Here is a 19,851-nt window from a genome sequence, read left to right as displayed (position 1 = left end):
TCACTGACGGATTTGGCACAATGGGACAACATGCCACCACAATTTTGTTAACTTTTCTCAAATCTTGTACAATCCTGAACTTCCCATTAGGTTTCTTTAGCCCCATTATCGGTGAATTACACGGGCTACTCAGTAGTTCTCTCAAAACTCCTTGCTGAATCATTTTCTCAATTATAGGAGTTATTCCTTCAATTATTTCTGGTGTCATTTTGTACTAAGGAATGTTAGGATAAGTAATTCCCTCTTTCACTGAAATTTTCACAGGATCTACATTATTCATCAATCCCACATCCTCTCCAGTAAAATCCCAAACTGTCTTTTTCACTGTGTCTCTCAGCTCTTGAGGCAAATCCTCCGGATTAAACACAGCATATGCACCAACCATCTCACTCTCTCTATTATCTAGAGTCATTCGGTACAAAACATCCTCATCTTGTGTTTCAAAAGCTATTCCATCCGGAGTACAAAAAATTGTACAATTCATCTTGCATAGCAGGTCCCTGCCTAACAAGTTCACTGGACTAGTGTCACAGACCACAAATCTGTGCATGTCTGAAAATGTCCCTATTCTTACTCTTACTGGTTCAGTAAGACGTGTCTTGATTTGTGTATTGGCTACACCCACTACTTGGATTGCTTCATCCGAGAGAGGAAGATTTCTAATATCTGCTGACCTGACAGTTGATCTTGTCGCACCTGTGTCTACTAAAACAGTAACACTTTCTTCATTTATTTTCCCATCTACAAATGGTCCTGCCTGGTCTATTTCTAGAGTTGCACCAAGTATGCACTCTTCCTCCTCTCCTCGGCACCGTCAATAATCACCTTCAGGCTCACTCCCTTCATTCTTTAACCCCTTCCATGCTGCGCAGATTCCGCCGCTGTGCTGACGGAATCTTGCGCGGGCGTGGTCATGACGGAACGGTTCCGTCATGAGCACAGCTCAACCGTGGCTCATGACGGAACCGTTCCGTCATGAGCACCGAAGGGGTTAACAAATACTGTTGTACCTGGTTATAACGCCTTGGTTTGTTTACCTGCTCATCATTGTAGAATCCTGAATCCTGATTGTACTTTTGTGACCCTCTATTCTGCGGCAAGGGCGGTTTTGGCTCTTGGCTCTGCTGTCTCACAACCTTCTGTTTAAAAGCCAGTATCAGCCTCTCATAAAAAGCATGAACTGATTCTTTTGCTTCCTGATGTGTTCGATCTATCTTAACCCAGTCTGTCTCTTTTGGAGGTACTTTACTTTTCAGGTATACAATCACCTGATCATACTTCCTCATTACCTCTGGATCTGGTGCTCCTGTTCTCTGATCTCTTGGATATTCCTCAGTAGGCCAACTTACAACTATTTTACACTCAGCCCACAAGTCTGCTGGAACAATTATATCAAAAAGACTATTCAGGTCAATCCACAGCACTTTTGACAATTTCACAAACCTGTCTACCTGCCTATACCACTCGACAGGCTTTTCTCTTAGTCGAGGGAAATCATTCGTAAATGATAAAATATCCTGTCTGGTCCATGGAACATGTACATATCCTCCTCCAGGTATTTCTCTCATAGGATAAGCATCCACTGTTTTCTCTTTTTCTCTCACAGGAAATGCTGAATAAGTCCTGTCCACTGATTCTTCCCTTTTCTTGTACCACCTATCCTTCCATTTTTCTACATCACCCCATTTTCGCAACAATGCAATCATTTCCTTAATCTGTCCTGTTCTACCAGCACCATTCAGATTTTCAATATCTTTGTCCGTGAAATCCATCCTGTAAGACTTCTGCAATGCTTTCACCTTATCAATGTCAACTCCTTGTTCATTCGCTATTGCTCTTAACCTGTCATGTGTATTTTTAGCTCTCCAGGTAATGTTTTTGCACATGAATAATAATTCTCCATCATGATGGTTTTTTACAATGTCTGTAGGAATTGTCCCTACAACAAGCTCCTCTAATTCTATGCGTAACCTGGCCACATCAATTGCCTGTGAGTCTTTATCCCTTTTTTGAAGGACTCTCATCCAATCATTCAAATCTTCAGCTGTTATTTCAGTAGTTTTTCTCACTGGAACCACTTTTTCTGGCATCCTCTGTGGTTCTAAAATTGGCATCCCTGAACAACTAGTATCACTAGTATCCAATCTCGAATTAGACTGTACCTCTAATCCTCCACTACATGTGTCATGTCTGGATTGTCTCAAATCACTACTTTCTGTCCTTTTTCCTGATTCTCCTGAGGGACCAGCCAAACTTGTTATCTTATTCCCAACATATGGAACCACCAAACCATTTTCACTCGTCCTCTGCTTATCAAAAATAGGCATAACCGGACCTATGGTTACAGGCACCGTAACAGCTTCTAGATTCTTCGTCAGTTCTCTAATCTTTTCCGTCAGTTCTGATGTAGTTCTGGCTAATTCTCTCGTATTCTCATCACCACATCTTTTCTCTCTCTCTTTTTCCCTGAAAGAACTACCACTTCTTAAGTCAGGTGTCACAACTTCTGTCTCAATGATACGCAATGTATCCCTTATCGGAGAAGCAACTGGTGTGCTCTCTTCGGGTTCTGGTCTATATGGAGGTCGTCTCTTGTAAATCATGTCATCCAAGACCTCACCCTCATAATCATTAACTCTATATCTTTTCACTTCTGCCTCAGGAACCCTTTCCGTACCCTTCCTTTCTTCCTTCTCGTCAACTGTTCTCATAGGATATAATCCCTCTGACATACTAGCATCTCGCCATCTCCTCATTCCATCATGATGAGTTTCACGATCATATTTCCTCCCGAACATGTACCTATAGTTGCCTCCAGACCTCTGTTTTTCTCGCTCATGTACTTCCTCTTCCCATTCCACCAAAGCCTCAAACTGTGTCGGCCTTGGTCTAGGCTCTAGACTCATCATTTTCTCCCGTAAATTTCTCAACACGGCCAGATTAAATGAACCATGTTCTGGGAATGCTAGGACACCATCTTCCTTAGTATACCTAGCCCAATTCTCCAACCATATACAGGTATGATACCCATATCTCGCAACCATGAAGGATGCAGGCGTTTTCGTTGGAGGTAACAATTCACCTTCTCTTGTTTTAACATCTTTATCCTTGTCAAACCATCTTTTAATTTTTCCGAACAAGGATTTCTTCTTTTTCTCTTCTTGGTAATACATTTTAGCGTTTACCAAAACTTTCTAATCCCTTCCGTAATACAACTGTACAATACGATATTTCATCCAATAACAGCGCGACTCACACCAACGCACCAATCCTGGAGCGTATACGTCACCCTGTACTCCTTCCAATCCCTGCGCGGCTCACACCAACGCACCAATCCCAGCGCGAACACTGTTCTGATCCAATATCCAATCAGAGCGCGGTTTGTTTGACGTCAGCAGTTGCTGCAGTCGCTCCTGCTCCTGTCTCCTGTCACTCGTCTACCCCTCCTTTACAAAACTTCTCAGTAGACTTCGTGTCAAATTCTACAGAATCTATTAGTTACAACATATAAACATCTCCATTGTCTGCTTCGCTAACCACAGAATAGTAAAGAAAATCTATTTCACAAGAATCCCGTCTTTCCCTGAAACAGCACTCACTTCTGCTCCAGTACGGAATTAATACTCTCGTTGACACAGTAGTACATCCCTCTACTCTGCCCTTCTATCATGCATTCATTAACTGTTTCCTCTAGGACTACTCCAAAGAGTCTTACAATCAACTAAATGCTCATACATTCACGCACTTTCACGCAAGAAAATGTAGTACATACACACAGAATCCTGTTTTTTTTTCCGAGAACAGCAAACAGTCTGCCCTACTACAGAATTATAACACACGTTAACCAAGCAGTGCTCACCTCTGCCCAGTCCTTCAGACAAGCTCAGAGAATACCTATTACTTCTCCCGCGATAAGCTTTAACGGCGAACCTTACGGATCCCTGGGACTTAAGACCAGAGTTTCACAGATAACCTTCGCTAGCATCCACACTTCTTTTATACCAGAAATATATCCCTAATAGTAACACACGACGATGTCACTGATTCCGAACCCAGACAATGTGACGTGCAACTTCAATGGTCACACGTTTCTCCTGCATACGTACAGGACCAACAATCCCGTCTTTCCCGAGAGCAGTATATACTTCCCTCTGCCCTACTACGGAACTGCTACCAGCTCCCAAGTTCCAGAAGCACTACATATAACTCAATACGACGACTCCAACATATAGTATTAGTACATATACCAACATCAATCAATAATCAATGAATCAAAAAGCCAATTTAAAAAGAAATCTGATCAGATCAAGACAATAATCAAAACCATCAAATTCTGCTACCAGGAAATTGCTGCAGATCAGGGCATACAAATTCTCCCTACTTCCACGGATAGAGTAATTTCACAGATACACGCACACACACTCATCACACACTTGGGCCCATTTTACTAACATACGCTCGATTACTCTATCAGCACTGAACCTGTGGAGAGAGAAAACTCCTATCACACCCTGTATCTACAGTGAGGCCAATGCGACCAAATTGATTCTGTCCTGAGTCATGATATAAACAACAATAATCACAATAGAGTATTCAATAAACGACAAGAAATAACCACCAACACTGTATTTAAAAATAATGGTACTTTATCTAAAATTAGTTGGAAGAAATTCAATCAAAGCAAATCATTATTCTCATAATTACCTATTCTAGCTAAATGTCATGAATGGGTCAGGACAGGTCTCTCAGTAGAAGTCTCCCGAGTCGCCGTCCTCACAGCATCGATCCTCACCAACGCAGGTTTGGGAAGAAGTGGCCTTAGACCCTCTCTAGTCTAACAATACTTATAGCAAATCTTTCAAAAATAACGCAACATAAAATGTTCTGAGTATCCGTTGAACCGCTGAGCAGAGCGAGCAGGAAAGGATGTAGCATGGCTACATTTGGAAAATCTCCGCTCAGAAAAATCACAAAAATAAAAAGACGGAAGAAGGAAACTCGAGTTTTGCAAATGTTACTTTCGCGCACACATTTCCTCGGAACCATCACTGTAATCACAAAGTTCATTGTGGCTCTCTTGTCCTCCAAGGTTATTTGGACGCTTGCCTGGAGTCACTGTCATCACGGAAACTTTCAAAACTCCAGCAGAAGCCATGGTCAGGTGACTGTCAACCATGTTCAGCAAGGCCCTCTCATCAAAATTCGATCACTCGAGTGCAGGCCGTAAAAGGCAGCCATTTTATCACAGGCCAAAACGGACCATCTTAATTAAAAGAGACAAAAACAACGTTACCATAGCATAGTAATTAAACAGTGTTAACCCCACTAATACCCTTATGTATATATAATTATCTAGCCTTTTGCAACACAATAAAGCATTAATACACATTATTTCAAAAGCGTTTTGTGCTTTTAAACAAACAGCACTTAGCAACATTCATTTAATTAAACCTGCACATTATTATTAAGCACCATATATGCATTCCCACGTGTAATTTCTCTTGTTAATTGTATTGGTTAGTCAGAATTTTCACACAGAAACAAATAATTAATGATTACAAATTAGTATTTTAAGTCTCGACATATAGACAAAACTGGAGCTTAAAACCCCGATAAATTTTCAACAGAAAACCCTGCTCCAGCAATTACTCGTTCCAGTTTATAATGTGACAGAATGCAAAGTGGATGAGTAGGATGTTCCAGACCAGGTGGAATTACATCCTGCACCAAAAGGTATTTACAAGAGAAAACAGACACCCTGACATAGTATAAAAATCCTGAGTGACAGAGGTCATCCTCAAGCAGGTGTGAGCACCAAAATGGTATTGCCTATCTGAGCAGCAATGACAAAGGAGGTTGATCAAGCTGACGGTCTTAAGGACCGGTTCCAAACCCCTGGGCTCTCACACTAACAATCTTTACAAGGAAAGAGAATATGAAGTCAAGATTATGGCTATACCGTGCCTAGATTCAAGGCAGGTTTATAAAACTGTCATGATGATCCCCAGCAGGACAGTGGCGTTCCCAAGGATCTGCAAGTTCCCCATATCTGAGAGTCTAATATCACCTGACATTGAGTTGAAATGTCCCTACATCTTCCCAATCACAAGAGAACTCCACTAGATGTGTGGAGGAGGGAACAAGAGGCATGGGGTTCTAGGAGCAGCAGCCTCCAATACTAAATGTTTACCACAAAAGAGCTGCTCCTAGTGTGATAACCCAAACGAGTTACAAGAACGTCGTGAGTGTGGGCATCTCACAAAAAGATACGGACTGGTCTCACACACCACCTGGTGTCATGCTTCATCATTGACCTGTCCTCGCCCTCCAAAACCTTCGTTTGATGGAGGGCGGGCATACACTTGACGACAAGGATGTACTTCTAAGTGATTTAGTGGGGGCCCGTGACTATGTGAGTGAAGTTAAAAATCATTATAGTAATCAGTAGCAATTTTTTAATGTGAAATGAAAACTATATGATATTAAAATAAAGGTGTGACGGTGATTGGGACGGTTATTGTTCCCAATGTGACATTCGGGAGGACCGGGAGCGGACGTATAGGTTTCGGGACGCATTGATCACAAGTTACAAGGAGACACAACTGTGGTTTCTCCCCCGCCCCTTCCCCCATGGGACAAAGTGTCCAAATTACTAGGGCTTCACTATTGGAAGCAGCTCTAAGACGGTGAAGTGTGACTAACGCCACACTCCCGCAGTGGTTACACATTACCAAATTTGGTAAGAACGGAGCCCTTTATTCTTTACTTCTAGGTCCTGATGAATGCCACGGACCCTTCGGGGCCATTCAGGCAGAAACATGTCGACCATCCACTAGACCATCCACTAGACGGTTGGGAACAATAACCGTCCCAATCACCGTCACACCTTTATTTTAATATCATATAGTTTTCATTTCACATTAAAAAATTGCTACTGATTACTATAATGATTTTTAACTTCACTCACATAGTCACGGGCCCCCACTCAATCACTTAGAAGTGCATCCTTGTCGTCAAGTGTATGCCCGCCCTCCATCAAACGAAGGTTTTGGAGGGCGAGGACTGGTCAATGATGAAGCATGACACCAGGTGGTGTGTGAGACCAGTCCGTATCTTTTTGTGAGATGCCCACACTCACGACGTTCTTGTAACTCGTTTGGGTTATCACACTAGGAGCAGCTCTTTTGTGGTAAACACCTACATCTTCCCAACCAAGTCGCCTGACGCTTCTTCCCTTCCAGTTTATTCATACTGAGAGAAACCTTCAAGCATGAAGTTTAAATTCTGACTGCCAGCAAATGAAGCAACTTTTGCAGAGTAATATAGATTCATGCAATGGCTTACAAATGAAATAAGCGGTGCCAAGTAGGTCCTGGAGGAAGACTTACCTCAGATTACACTGACGGATGTATGACGTTACAATGCATACATTTACATCGCGGTACATTACATCGCGGTTTTTACAACGCAAGTCGTTACAACGACTTGCGTTGGAGGGCGCTGGACTTAGGAGTAGTATAATTTACTATTCCAACTCCAGTTTACGTACAGTAGGGAAGGTGTTGGATAGTAAATTATACTATTCCTTGTCCTAGAGCGCCATCCAGCGCAAGTCGTTGTAACGACTTGCGTTGTAAAAACCGCGATGTAATGGCATCGCGATGTAATCCCCGCGTTGTAAACGATGTTTCCCTACACTGACTAGCTTTATAGGTGAATCTCATTAGAAGGATTATGAGGATCACCCAGGTACAGATGTACTAAGCCTTTGCGTGGTCCTTGCATCACGAAAAGCAATGCTAGGGCAATGCAAGGCTTCAGTAAGATTTACAAAGCCACGGAAGGGGCGATTTGGACTGCCTTGCGTGGCTTTATAAACAAAAGTAATGCAACAAAGTGGCTTGTACTGCATTATGTTACATTTTAAGGTGGTCGGCATTCCATGGGTGGAACGTGGGCTTTCCCATGCATCTACCCATGGATTTGATGCAATTTAAAATTTACAAAGGTTAGTAAACCATGTATTTGAGGGAAATTGGTATGCCTGCCAGAGGATTGCATAGCAAGGAGAAAACCAATTTTTTCGCTCATTATTTCTTCTTTCTTTCCTTGATGCATTATAAAATGACTCTTCAGACTGTTTTTGTGCTTGAAAGTATCCCTTGCTGCACAGGCACAAAACAGGCTGTATTGCAGGCACACTTGAACATAGCGCAAGGGTGCCTGCGCTGGTGCTAGACAGCACACAGCGTGCCAGTGCTAGGAGGGAACAGAAGTGTGTCATATCTAAGTAGTTGAGGTGTATTTCTGCTCTATACGTTTCACACAACGCACAGCAGCAACTTTGCTTGCTACCCTTCCTTGCATAAAAAAATAGTACATATGCCCCGTAATGCCTTTGATTTTTGTGGAAATAGAGCAAGATAAGCACAACATAATATTTACTAATGTGGAGAATCCTACAGGAATTCAAACAAGAGAGTCAGTGAGAAAAAAATCTGTTCACCTAGTTGTGAGACAAGGCAGACCCAGGTCAGTTGAAACTGCAGGATCTGGTAATAATTAGGAGTATACTGCACACAGAGTGTGGACAAAACGATTGATTGCATACCATAACACTTTATTTCAATCACCATGGATCATGAAAGTATAGACAAACAAACAAGCACAATCGACATGTACATAAAAATAACATTTTAAATGTGGCGATATATAAGCATATCAGTTAAAAAAAACACAATAAATGGCATTGTTATGCATTACACAATCACTACTAAAAGTGTAGGATTGATTGCAGAATGCCAGGAGGAAACATTCAATTTTTACGATCGAGTAAACGCGGCACACTCCAATTGTAAGGTTATTAGCAAACCTAGCGAGGTTGTTCTACAGGCTGGGGAGCGCGGAAGGCAAAGAGGAAGATTCCTCTGCTCCCCAGCCTTTTATGGCCATCAATAGCCCAGGCCGGTTCTAGCCGGCCTGGTGCTGGCCACTAGCGTGAATCACTTCACTTCCGGGTCACGACCTATAGCCGATGACCAATAGTGGTGGAGGCGCGCCTGTCGCGTCACTGCTGTGCGCGACAGGCCCGCCTTCCAGGTCGTCGGGGGCTGGCAGGACCGCCATATTATCAGCGTGTCCGGTGCCGGCCCCGCCTTTTCTAGGTTATTAGCAAACGGCTCATCGAGATAGTAAATAACATTCCGCAGATAGAATGTAAAAGCAACCTGGGGGCCCAGGGTCAAGATTTCTCAATGCCAAGGTTTAAAGGACAATCACTTATAGCCCTTTGAACGAACACCTAATTGAGAATTCCTAAGTAGTACGATAAGTTGCTTGCCTGAAGCAGTGGGAGTTTAGGACACGTCGGGCTTATGTTTCAAAAAAATAGAACTAATAATAAATAAATGATGTTGTCTATTTTACTTCAGGGTAATGTTGTCTGACAGACTTTGTGATGGCATGGACATGTTAGTGATTTTGGGTGCCCTGTGCCAAAACTATTTTGGATGCCCCTGTTTAGTACAGCTTTGAGTTTAAATGATTTACTTTCAACTCTGCCATACCCTATTTAGCCAGGCTTCTAACGGTGCACAGGCACTGTAGTCAAAATTCTAAAAGCGTTTACATCTAATATTCCGAGATAGTGATGTGTTTTCACTGTTGTAACAAAGCAGCAGCCCACTAATTTTACAGTGAATAATATCTGTGATATCCTCCAATTTCTCATATGTGAGGACTCGCTTGGAGCTAACTTTTTTATGGTTAACGTTTTTATGGTTGGTGCATGAAACAAACACATTTCTCTGCAAATAGTAATAGACTCCCTCACATCAATCACATCAAAAAGAGATTAAACAAAACAGTATTTGCAAGAATCTGTTTAGGAATTATTCCAGGCCCTCAAGGCAACAACAGAACTGTCTCTATCAAGGAGCCCCTGTAAGGCTGGATTGCAGTGCATTTAGATGTCTCCTTTTGTAATTTAGGACGAAAACCTTGATGGGGCAGGACATGCCCATACTTGTGTACAGGGGTGAGTGAGGTGACCATATGAATTTGGGTGTGCATGTTGGTGCAGAGTGAGGCGAATGAATGTATGGTTAGTGGTGGGCTTATTTGAGTGAGATTGCAGATTGAACAGTGAGGGGGACAGTAGAGTGAAGTGTCACGAGTGCAGGTTGAGTCGTGGGCTCGTGTGACTGCAGGGTGAGGTACAGGGTGAACAGCGCAAGTGCATTGTGAGTGCAGAGTGATCACTGTGAGTGGAGGGTAAATGGGTCAATGGTATGAGTGCATGGTGATCAGTGTGAGTGCATGGTGATCAGTGTGAGCACATTGTGATCAGTGTGAGCGCATTGTGATCAGTGTGAGCGCATTGTGATCGCTGTGAGTGCAGAGTGATCACTGTGAGTGGAGGGTAAGTGGGTGAATGGTGTGAGTACATGGTGATCAGTGTGAGTGCAGGGTGAGCGGGTGAATGGTGTGAGTGCATGGTGATCAGTGTGAGTGGAGGGTAAGTGGGTGAATGGTGTGAGTGTATCGGATCAGTGTGAGTGCAGGGTGAGGGTGAAAGTGAAGGGCGAGAATGAGGAGCGAGTTGTCTGAATGCATGGTGCAATCCCAGACACTTGAAGTAACTCAGCATGTTATTGACCGCAGCGTAGGGTTTAAACTATTGCTATTATGGCAGTAACCAGGGATCAGGGTGGAAGAAAGAAATAGTGTGCTGATCCCTCAACAAACTTCCAGTCTTATGATTAGGGTACCCAGCTCATTATTTTGATGTCACAGATGGTATAAAAATGAGCAGTCACCTAAAGCTGTATTTTCAGCACTTGTCTGTGCATACTTTGAACAGCAAATATAAATAGAAAGAACTTTTAATTGTTTTCTAGAGCTGCCTGAATGATCCATGACTGATAATTAAAGGGAACAAAAACAGAAAAGGCACATTACAAATGAATACATACTACTTTATTTATAACCATATTTAGTGTCAAGTCAAGCAATTTGCATGCTGTTTAAACAACACATGGCTGGCTGGCATTTTGCGCGCCTGCCTGTGTAATTTTAAAAGAAACTTTCAGGGATGTTTTAAGGATTTTGGGGGCCCCTGTTCGGACCAGCTTTGATTTTTGGATCCAGCCTCAGCTCTTTCATGCCTTCTTTGGTCAAATACTAAATGTGTGTACATATGATATTCAGGGATAGTGATGTGTGTTTTCAGTATGTAACACAACAACACTTCACTAATATTACTGCAAATAATCTCTGTCACACCCTCCCATTTCTCATATGCGAGGTCCTGTATTGATCTAAAATAACTTTTTATATGGATGCTACATGACGCATAAACAACTTTTGGCTGCAAAATGTCTGTAATAGACTCTTACACATTAAAAATGAATGATAGAAAAACGCTATTTACAGCATTGTGTTTAAAAAAAATGTCAAGGTCATGATGGCAAGACTCTGCAGAACAGAGCTGGCTCTTTCAGCACCCCCTCCCACCCCACCCGCTTTAAAAGGCTGGGACCCTAGGCCAGAGCCCACCTTGCCCATGCCTTAAAACATCCCTGGAAACTTTTGTCTCCTTTCTGGGAAGAGCTATCTCTCCCAGGAGGGGGTTAATTCATAGACCTGAAATGCTTCAGCTGCAGTGGGAGGCAAGGGGTCTCCTCTGCTGTGATATGGAACAGGACTGTCTGTTCGTTTGCTTTCGGTTTTAGCAGAGGAGACATCCTGCTTCCCACTGCAGCTGAAGCGTTTCAGCTCTATGAATTAACCCCCCCCCCCGCCCCCGCCCCCCCCCCCCCCCCCGGAGAGTTAGCTAAACAAAAGCATGGGATCGTAAGGAAAGAATAGAGAGGAGTGCGCGCCCCCCCCCCTGAGATGGCGTCGCGCCCCACAGATTGAAGATCTCTGCTCTAAAGTCATAGAGAGGCAGACAGATCTCTAGATTTGGCAGGTGGCAGGGGCCATTGCCATCTCTCTCCTGGTGAACGGAGGGCTGTATACCAAGGCCTAAATGATAGCCTCGGTCTTTACCCCAAAGTGGTAGTTTGGGTGTTTATGTTCAGTATGAAAGGGTAGTCCTGCTAAAATAATAACCAAGACCGAAAACCTAAAGGTTTTAGCATTCTCTGTGGCAACATACAGTATAAACACCTTAAATGCACAGTGAGACATTATAGTAAGTTTAGCTCTGGAATGTATGGTCAATGATATCCTGGGGAGGAAGGCATGGATGCTTTGGCTAAACCTGGATCTTTTTGATTGGACTATGAGTTTCATAGCAAGGGTTACTGGGATTGTACACATTGCAGAGGCAATATTATGTCTGCCCTGGGCACTTGCCTACTCTAGATCATGCCGACCAAAAAGATGGCTGAGTGGGCACAAACTAATACAGCAACACTTACACCATCAGATACCTACCACTCACATACATTTACTGAACAATAGGCAACTGTACTAACCTTCAAAATATGTAAACAATGTGATATAGCCTTGTTTCAATGACCAAAAACACCTCACAATTTATTAAAACTGACACGCACCTTATCGGCAACACTCCATGACAAAAATGTGGGTGGAAACAGAGAAATTTACAGTATAAATAAACAAAGGGCCCACTGCTGTACGATGCGAGTTCCTATAGGCAGGGATCAAAATATAAATGCAAAGACCTAAGGTAACTCAATTGTTATAAAAAACGAACAATAATTCATAATTAAACCAGAAGGAACAAAACGTAAAAGAGTACAAACTATATTTTAATAAAGTAATACAACAAATATGAAATATAAATAGGTCCACATCCTAACAGCATTCACACAAGCATTCTATAGACTAAAGACAAAAATGTATATATTATTGTCCAGATACGGGTGAAACCATGACACAGGGACTGGCCCAACAACACTGAAAGTGGAGTGAACATAGCTCTAAAGCGGAAACCTCCTTTATGTGCTATATGTGGTATGTCTGTGAAGAGAACCCACATATGATACAGATGCTTGTATGTCAAAATAATGAGGTTAAGAATATGGACCTGTTCTTATATCACCTACCCAATATAGACTTCCAACATATCATCAAGCTAAGCAAGCACTGGAGAGTGTAGATTTACTCTTCTACCAACACATCTGCTTAACTTGAAAAGATGTTGCTAGTGGATATTGTGCAGTTGAATAAAGCATTGATATTTTGGTTAAACCCCTATACACAGTTCACACTCATTGACATGTAAAGAAACCCAGTCATGGAGGTTTGAACAGATTCTAACAAATGAGTCACTAATTACCCCTGCCCTGGAACACGGCTAAACATATATGTGGCCTATGTCAACCCTGCAAACCCAACTTCTAGTTTGCCCACAGCACCGTGTGGAGGTAGGGCCGCCTCTATCGCGGGTATGGGTACACCGTGGGTTGCGCCACCTGTTTAGCACAGCCTAGTGCTCTGCTTCTAGATCACTGAGACACGTCACACTTCTTGCCGTCCTGCAGCTGATGGAAGAAAAGTCCAAAAAGTTAAAAGAGAGATGGATAGAACACCCACCTACAGGGTGGATGATTTCTTCAGTACAGTCAGCGTGGAGCATTTGTAGGTGCATGTGTTTGTGGTGTGTATCTTGTACAGTGTGAGGCATGCTGCCCACCTTATCAATGACAAAAGCCTGACATGCAGATTCCAATCCTGAGGCAAATCCCTTCTCACTTCAGCAAAGGGGGCAACCTCAATGAGCACAAAGAAGCATTTGTGTCCAATGCTCACACTGGAATGTACTGTGACCTGCATGAACTCGTTAATGTGTTGTCAGAATTAAAAGCATACTGTATAGTCTTGTCCCACAAAGGGAAGGCTGAGTCAATGCATTGGCGTAGTAAAGCAAAAGTGACAATGGAGCTGAAATGACAAAAAAGTGCAAAACTCGCGAGAAAGCGGACCGTTTGGTCCTGTGTTGTGACTGACCGCCTACTTATCTGCATGAATCATGGTTTGATCGATTCTGATATGGATCCTGCTTTAACCCTCCTTGCGATCGCTTTTCAGGTACAATGTCCCCAGCGACACAGACAGTACAGGAGGTCGCTGGCCAGAGTAGCGAGCGAGCGCTGCTCTGGTGTGTCTTTTTGGTGACTCCAGCCCCTACGTCCCCAGGGCAGCTGTCCACACGCTGGACTAGGGAAGACGGAGCATCACCTTCTGAACAGAGGTCACACCATATCCTTCAGCCAGTAGAGGACACGAATACAATGTGGAATGCAACCCTATTCATAGAGAAGGTGACCCTTGCTGACGCCGGATTGTACCACTGCTTCGTCACCTACGAGGACAAAGAGGAAAAGACCTGCATCTTGATGCTGAAGGTAGAAGGTGAGCTTTAGTAGCATATCTAATTGCGTGGGAGGTGGGTTGCCACGGCTTATGGCTGCATATCCACTAACTATTAAGAAGCGCCACTCCTTAGACTGAGGATTTCTGATCATAGTTCTCATCACCACTGCTAGGCTCTTACATGGTGCAATCATCTGATACACTTTCCAGATGTCATTTCCCGCACTTTTTCCAATTTGTTTTGCCCAACAGCCCTTCCAGCCATCGTCTGCCAGCACTCATTACTGATGTCATTGCACAGTACTCTTTGCTAATAGCGTTGGCCACGCATTACGCAAATAAAATAAGTACAGGCACCAAACATTTTTTTAGTAGCCGACTGCTAGTATTGCTGAATGATTCCACTTCATGTGTCTTTCATCCATCATCATTTAATTCTGTCTCATAATCTCGCTCTTGTAGGTTCTTTTTCATGCAAGTTTTGTATCTTTGTCATTACGCCCCTACCGTTTGCTTCTTTCTTTCTTCCTTGTCTCTCTCTCATTTTCTGACTTAAAGCTTGAGGGCTAAAAAACAAGTCCTGCTCTCCCAAAAATGAGTGCTGGTTCTAACCATCTGCAATTGTTGCGCAAATTACCCTGTGTGCCAATCACTTCCTGCTATCACCATTGCTAGCCCATCATTCCCTCCTTCCAGCTGCATTGCTGTTTCTCATGACTGCATAATGGAGCCATTGAACTGCACTCCTTGTTCCCACCACTGCTAGCTCTTCTCCAGCTCCATTTTCCCTGGAGTCCTTCTAAGTCAGACCACCTAGTGCTCTACCCAGCATACAGCCTGCCTTACCATGAGCTGCAATAGGCTAGTATGCTTTCTGACAGCCATCTCTTGCCACCGTTGCCACCTAGCACCGCCATTACTCTTTTCTGGCACTACTGATCACTGATCAGCAGTCCTTCCAGCACATTTTACTCTATGCCCCTTCTAGCTATCATTACCCTAGACTCTATTAGTCATTTTTAACATTCATTCCCCACAGCCTCGTTTGCCTGGACTATTTCTATCCAACACATTTAACACTTTCCTGCCACCACAGCCCAACACTATGTCTCATAAATTGACCGGTCAGTACTGAGTCTTGTCATCCAATGGAAACACTTGGCATCAGAAACATACTTGTCAATCACCAACCTGCATTTTATGACTAAAATTGACATTATTTGTGAGAGGAAGGGCTGAATAAAAGAAATGTAACCAGATTATCTTGAACTAAAGAGTGTCTGACAAAAATAGTGTGTTGTAAATAAAGTAATAGAAAATCTACATTACAAAGAGGCAATACATTGTATTTAGAAGACAATATTTGTGTCAGGCAACACTTGAGGCAGCAGTATTCTAACATACAACTGAGGGAAGCTGTTGGACTTGGCTCTCTCTCCAGGATCATCCTAAATCTTTTGCTTTCACCCTCCCCATGTCTGACCCAATTTGTGTTGCTTTTAGGACTCTGTGTACTTTACAACTGCTAACCAGTGCTAAAGGGTGTGTGCCCTCCACCTAAAACTTGGTACAATTGGCTTACACAGGATTGGTACATTTAATTTACTTGTAAGTGCCTCTTATGTGGTACCACGGGTTCCAGGGCTTTTTAATGAAATGCTAGTAGTGGGCAGCAGCACTCATAATGACTCTCACTAAAAGAAGTATTTTAAATCATGTCTCAGAACTGCCATTGCAGCTTGTGGTGCAGTTGTAAACTGCCAATTCGACCTGAAAAAATTAATCTTTTGCCAGGCCTAAACCTTCCTTTGTAATACATATATGCTACCCATAGGCCAGACACTAAACAGCCCATAGGGCAGGGTGCATTGTATTTAAAAAAGTAGGACGTGTTTTAAGGTTTACATGTCCTGATAGTGAAAAACTCCTAAATTTGTTTTTGGCTACTGCAAGGCCCGCCCCTCCCACAGGATAACAGGATTACCTTAGTATATATAATAAGCGCTAACTTTTCATTAGGAACAGGTAGACATGTCATGTTTGACTCAAATCAATTGTATTTTAAAATCTTTTTGAATGGTAAAGATGGATTTTAGATTACAATTTTGAAAATGCCACTTTTAGAAAGTTGAGATGGTTATGCTCATATGTGGGTCCCATTCTCACTGTGCCGCTGGATTCAAGCTATACCTGGCTAATAAGCCTTGATCAGGGAAAAATCGGCAGTTCAGGTCGGACTGTTCCCATGAGGTGTAAGTTAAGGATGATTTGCATATGGCTGGGTCCAAACTGAGATGGCATGGTGGGCGAAAAACAATGGATTGGGATGCGGCCCAAGCAATTGCCAGCGGCTGAGAGTAATTCAAGTATTCCATCCATAACCTTTTTGTTGTTGCAGTTGATGCCATAAGTGTAAATGGTATGCCCAGACCTGGGTCTCATGCTCACTGTGCCCTTGGAATCAAGCTATGCCTGGCAGATGAGCACTTCTCAGGGCGAAACCGGTCTTTGGTTGCTTGTATTTCAGTTCAGGGAGAATCTGGCTTGGCATTTTGGGCTGGACTATTCCCATGAGATGCAGGGTCAAGTCTGATTTGCATATGGCTGGGTCCAAACAGAGGTAGCATGGTGGGTGAAAAACAATGGATTGGAATGCAGCCTGATCAATTGCCAGTGGCTGAGAATAATTCAAGCATTCCATCTATCACCTTTTTGTTGTTGCACATGTAGAAAGTTGTTATTTCCTGTCCAAAACATTCTGAGGCCTTCTAGGAGTTTCCAGATGCCTGGACCTGTTAATTGCTCCCCTATAAGGAATGCATATAAGAACCAGACAGTAAACCATGGGACCTGAGTGTAAGTAGAAGAGGACTATCCTGCCAGGACGGGAGTGGCAGAGCTGTTCCCTGCTTCACTTACATGTCAAAGGGCTGCCTCCAGCACACTCATAAAGGAACTTGACACCAGCCTTTTAGCACCCTAGACCTCTTGGATTCTGGGTAGATTGGAGAAGAAAGGAAATTTCTCAAACTACATATGGGGGTGGACTAGATGTTTCCACCACTTCAAAAGGTTGCACCGGGTATAAATATTGGACATCCTAAGCCACTCATCAGTACACTCCTGTCCAGTCGACATTATAGAAGAAAGACTCCTTTGTCCCCTAGAGGACTGCCCTGCTGCTTGAGGCCTGTCTTGTTCTTCAGATGAGTGCCCTGCTGCTGGAGTGGAGCCTGCTCTACTCTCTGAGAAGGAAGGCTGTACCTCCTTTTCTACCAGGCTATCCTGTGTGACTACAGGGGTCAGTTGGCTGACTTCATGTTCAGAGCTGCATGGAAACAGCAAGCTCCAGAGGCTTCACTGCAACTGGCCAGCTGACCTGCTGCAACTTGCCCTGCCTGGCCCTGCAACTGGACCTGTCTGAGCCCTACTGGCTCCTGTTGGAGTGCAGTTCCTGCCCCCCAGGAGGTGCCTCCCTAGGTCCTGGACCCTTGGCTGGCATCAGATGAGACCTTGCAGCGAAATTCTGAAGTTTCAAACTCTGCAGCAGTACTTTCAGAAGGTAACATTTCAGCAGAACTAACCTGGTCCCTGTGTCCACCCGCACTTTATTGCGGTCGGCCTGAACTTGTGACTTTGTCCCGGTCTAGGGGGACCAGATTCCTCAGAGTTAGTGCTTTCTGCTTCTTGGCTCTAGTTTTACATAAACCTTTAAATTTGCATTTTTCCAATTCTACTGATTGGATGTAATATGTTTTGATGTCCTCTCATTTATTCAAGTTTACTCTATTTTCTAAATTGGTGTGCGACTTTTTCTTGTGTTGTGGTTACACTTTATTACAGTTTGTGTGCTGCATAAATACTTAACAGAGTGCCTCTAAGTTAAGCCTGACTGCTTTTGTGCCAAGCTACCAGAGTTAGGCACATTTTAATTTAGTGACCTTTATCGTTCACCCTGACAAGGACTGTGGTTGTTGGTTGGGAGGAGTTTTGAATCCTCTCAATCAGTATTAATTTATTGCGAATGTTTCAGCTTAAAGCTATAACATATTAACACAAAATTACAGCCAAGCATAAGAAGATAAAATTATTAACAGCATGTAAATAAAAAAATGAATAGCAGCCTAATGCATCAATGTTAGAATCGCAGTAAAACCAATAAAGCCATCCAACAAAATGTATTATATTAATAATACATCAAAAACATTTCATAATCAATTTTATGGCTCTCAATTTCTTCTTTTCTCAAGGTATACCAAGCAGACCATAAATTGTAGGCGACAGTGCAAACTATAGCAATATCATCTGTTTATAGCATAATGATAGTACAGCCTCATAAAACCTTATTCCGAGCTTATTAAACAAAGGGTGGAGCCAATTATGCCTTGAACCTGCAGGTTTTGTACAAAAAAGCAAATAGTGGAATATTGTGTCCTTAACTCCTTAAAGAACATTTGTAGTCTTTAGGCAGATGTGCCACCCATTTTTAGTGGTACACTCAATTTGGCAGTATTCCGAGCCTAAACTATATGTATAATGTACGTTTCTGTTCTGGATGTAAAAAATCCAGGTATGTGGTTTTGCTAGGTGTGTAACATCAAAAATAGCTAGCAGTTAGGGGGTCCACGCAGTGGCATTACCAAACTTGAGGGCCCCCCTGCAAAGTACAAACAAGGGACCCCATGCTCCGGACCCAGTCTGATGCTCTCAGGCCATGGGCCTGCCAGTGCTGGAGGGGGCCCCCAGAGTTCGGGGTCCCCCCACAGCAGCTACAGGGCATTTGTTACACCACTGGGTTCTCGCTGTTGCTCGCAGCAGTACATTTAGAAGGCCAGTATGCCTTCTTATTGATTGCAAGGCTCCTGTTTATTCAGCTAGGGTCTCACCAGAAATAACCCAAGATTAGTTCACTAAGCACTTTGCTTACATGTTCCCTCAACTATACCTCTCTGTGAATTCAGTGGCAGTACTTCCATGGCGAATTAAAGGTACACACTTGCCAAATGGTTCATGTCTAATCAAATTCAGTATAGGACAGGTCAGAAGCCAGCTATATCTGATACCGTATAAATATCTAGTTCTGCGTAAAAGGGAAGTAGCAGAGTCCTAGGGTTCAGTTTTTAATAGAGTGTGCAAAAAAAAATGTCACTATTTGCAGAACCTCGGCTCTAATATAGCTCCATACCTCTACACCATAGAGAGCTGCTGAAATGGCCTTCTGCTCATAAATCTTCAAATTGGGGGGGACCTGGCCGGACAGCAACATGGCCGCTCTTTAGAGAGGCTCTGCCAGCCATGATTAATTTCTGTCATACATCCTGCCTCCAGGGGGGCATCCATATTATCATCGCCCTTATATTGTCACCACAAACCATGAAGAGCTGGTTCAGATTGAAAGAGACCTTATTGAAAAGGGAGTGGAGAGCGGCGGTGCCTGTCTTGAGAGTGGCCTGGGGCTGCCTGTGGGTGACAGGGTGCTTGAGAAGTGGCTTTGAGAAGACAAGA

The 19,851-nt window shown here is 43.2% G+C and overlaps 1 protein-coding gene across 1 annotated transcript in view; it reads left to right on the top strand.

The window, feature by feature from the left end:
• Positions 1 to 19,851, top strand: part of LOC146811986 (protein borderless-like) — a 330,095-nt gene that overhangs the window by 273,651 nt on the left and 36,593 nt on the right. The window contains exon 3 of the mRNA XM_085618965.1: positions 14,062 to 14,385. Coding sequence (XP_085475091.1) covers positions 14,062 to 14,385 — 324 coding nt within the window. The remainder of the gene's footprint in view (positions 1 to 14,061; positions 14,386 to 19,851) is intronic.

The sequence above is a fragment of the Triturus cristatus genome, chromosome 7 (assembly GCF_964204655.1).
Source record: "Triturus cristatus chromosome 7, aTriCri1.1, whole genome shotgun sequence".
Taxonomy (NCBI): domain Eukaryota; kingdom Metazoa; phylum Chordata; class Amphibia; order Caudata; family Salamandridae; genus Triturus; species Triturus cristatus.
This window is presented reverse-complemented; position numbering and strand designations above follow the sequence as displayed.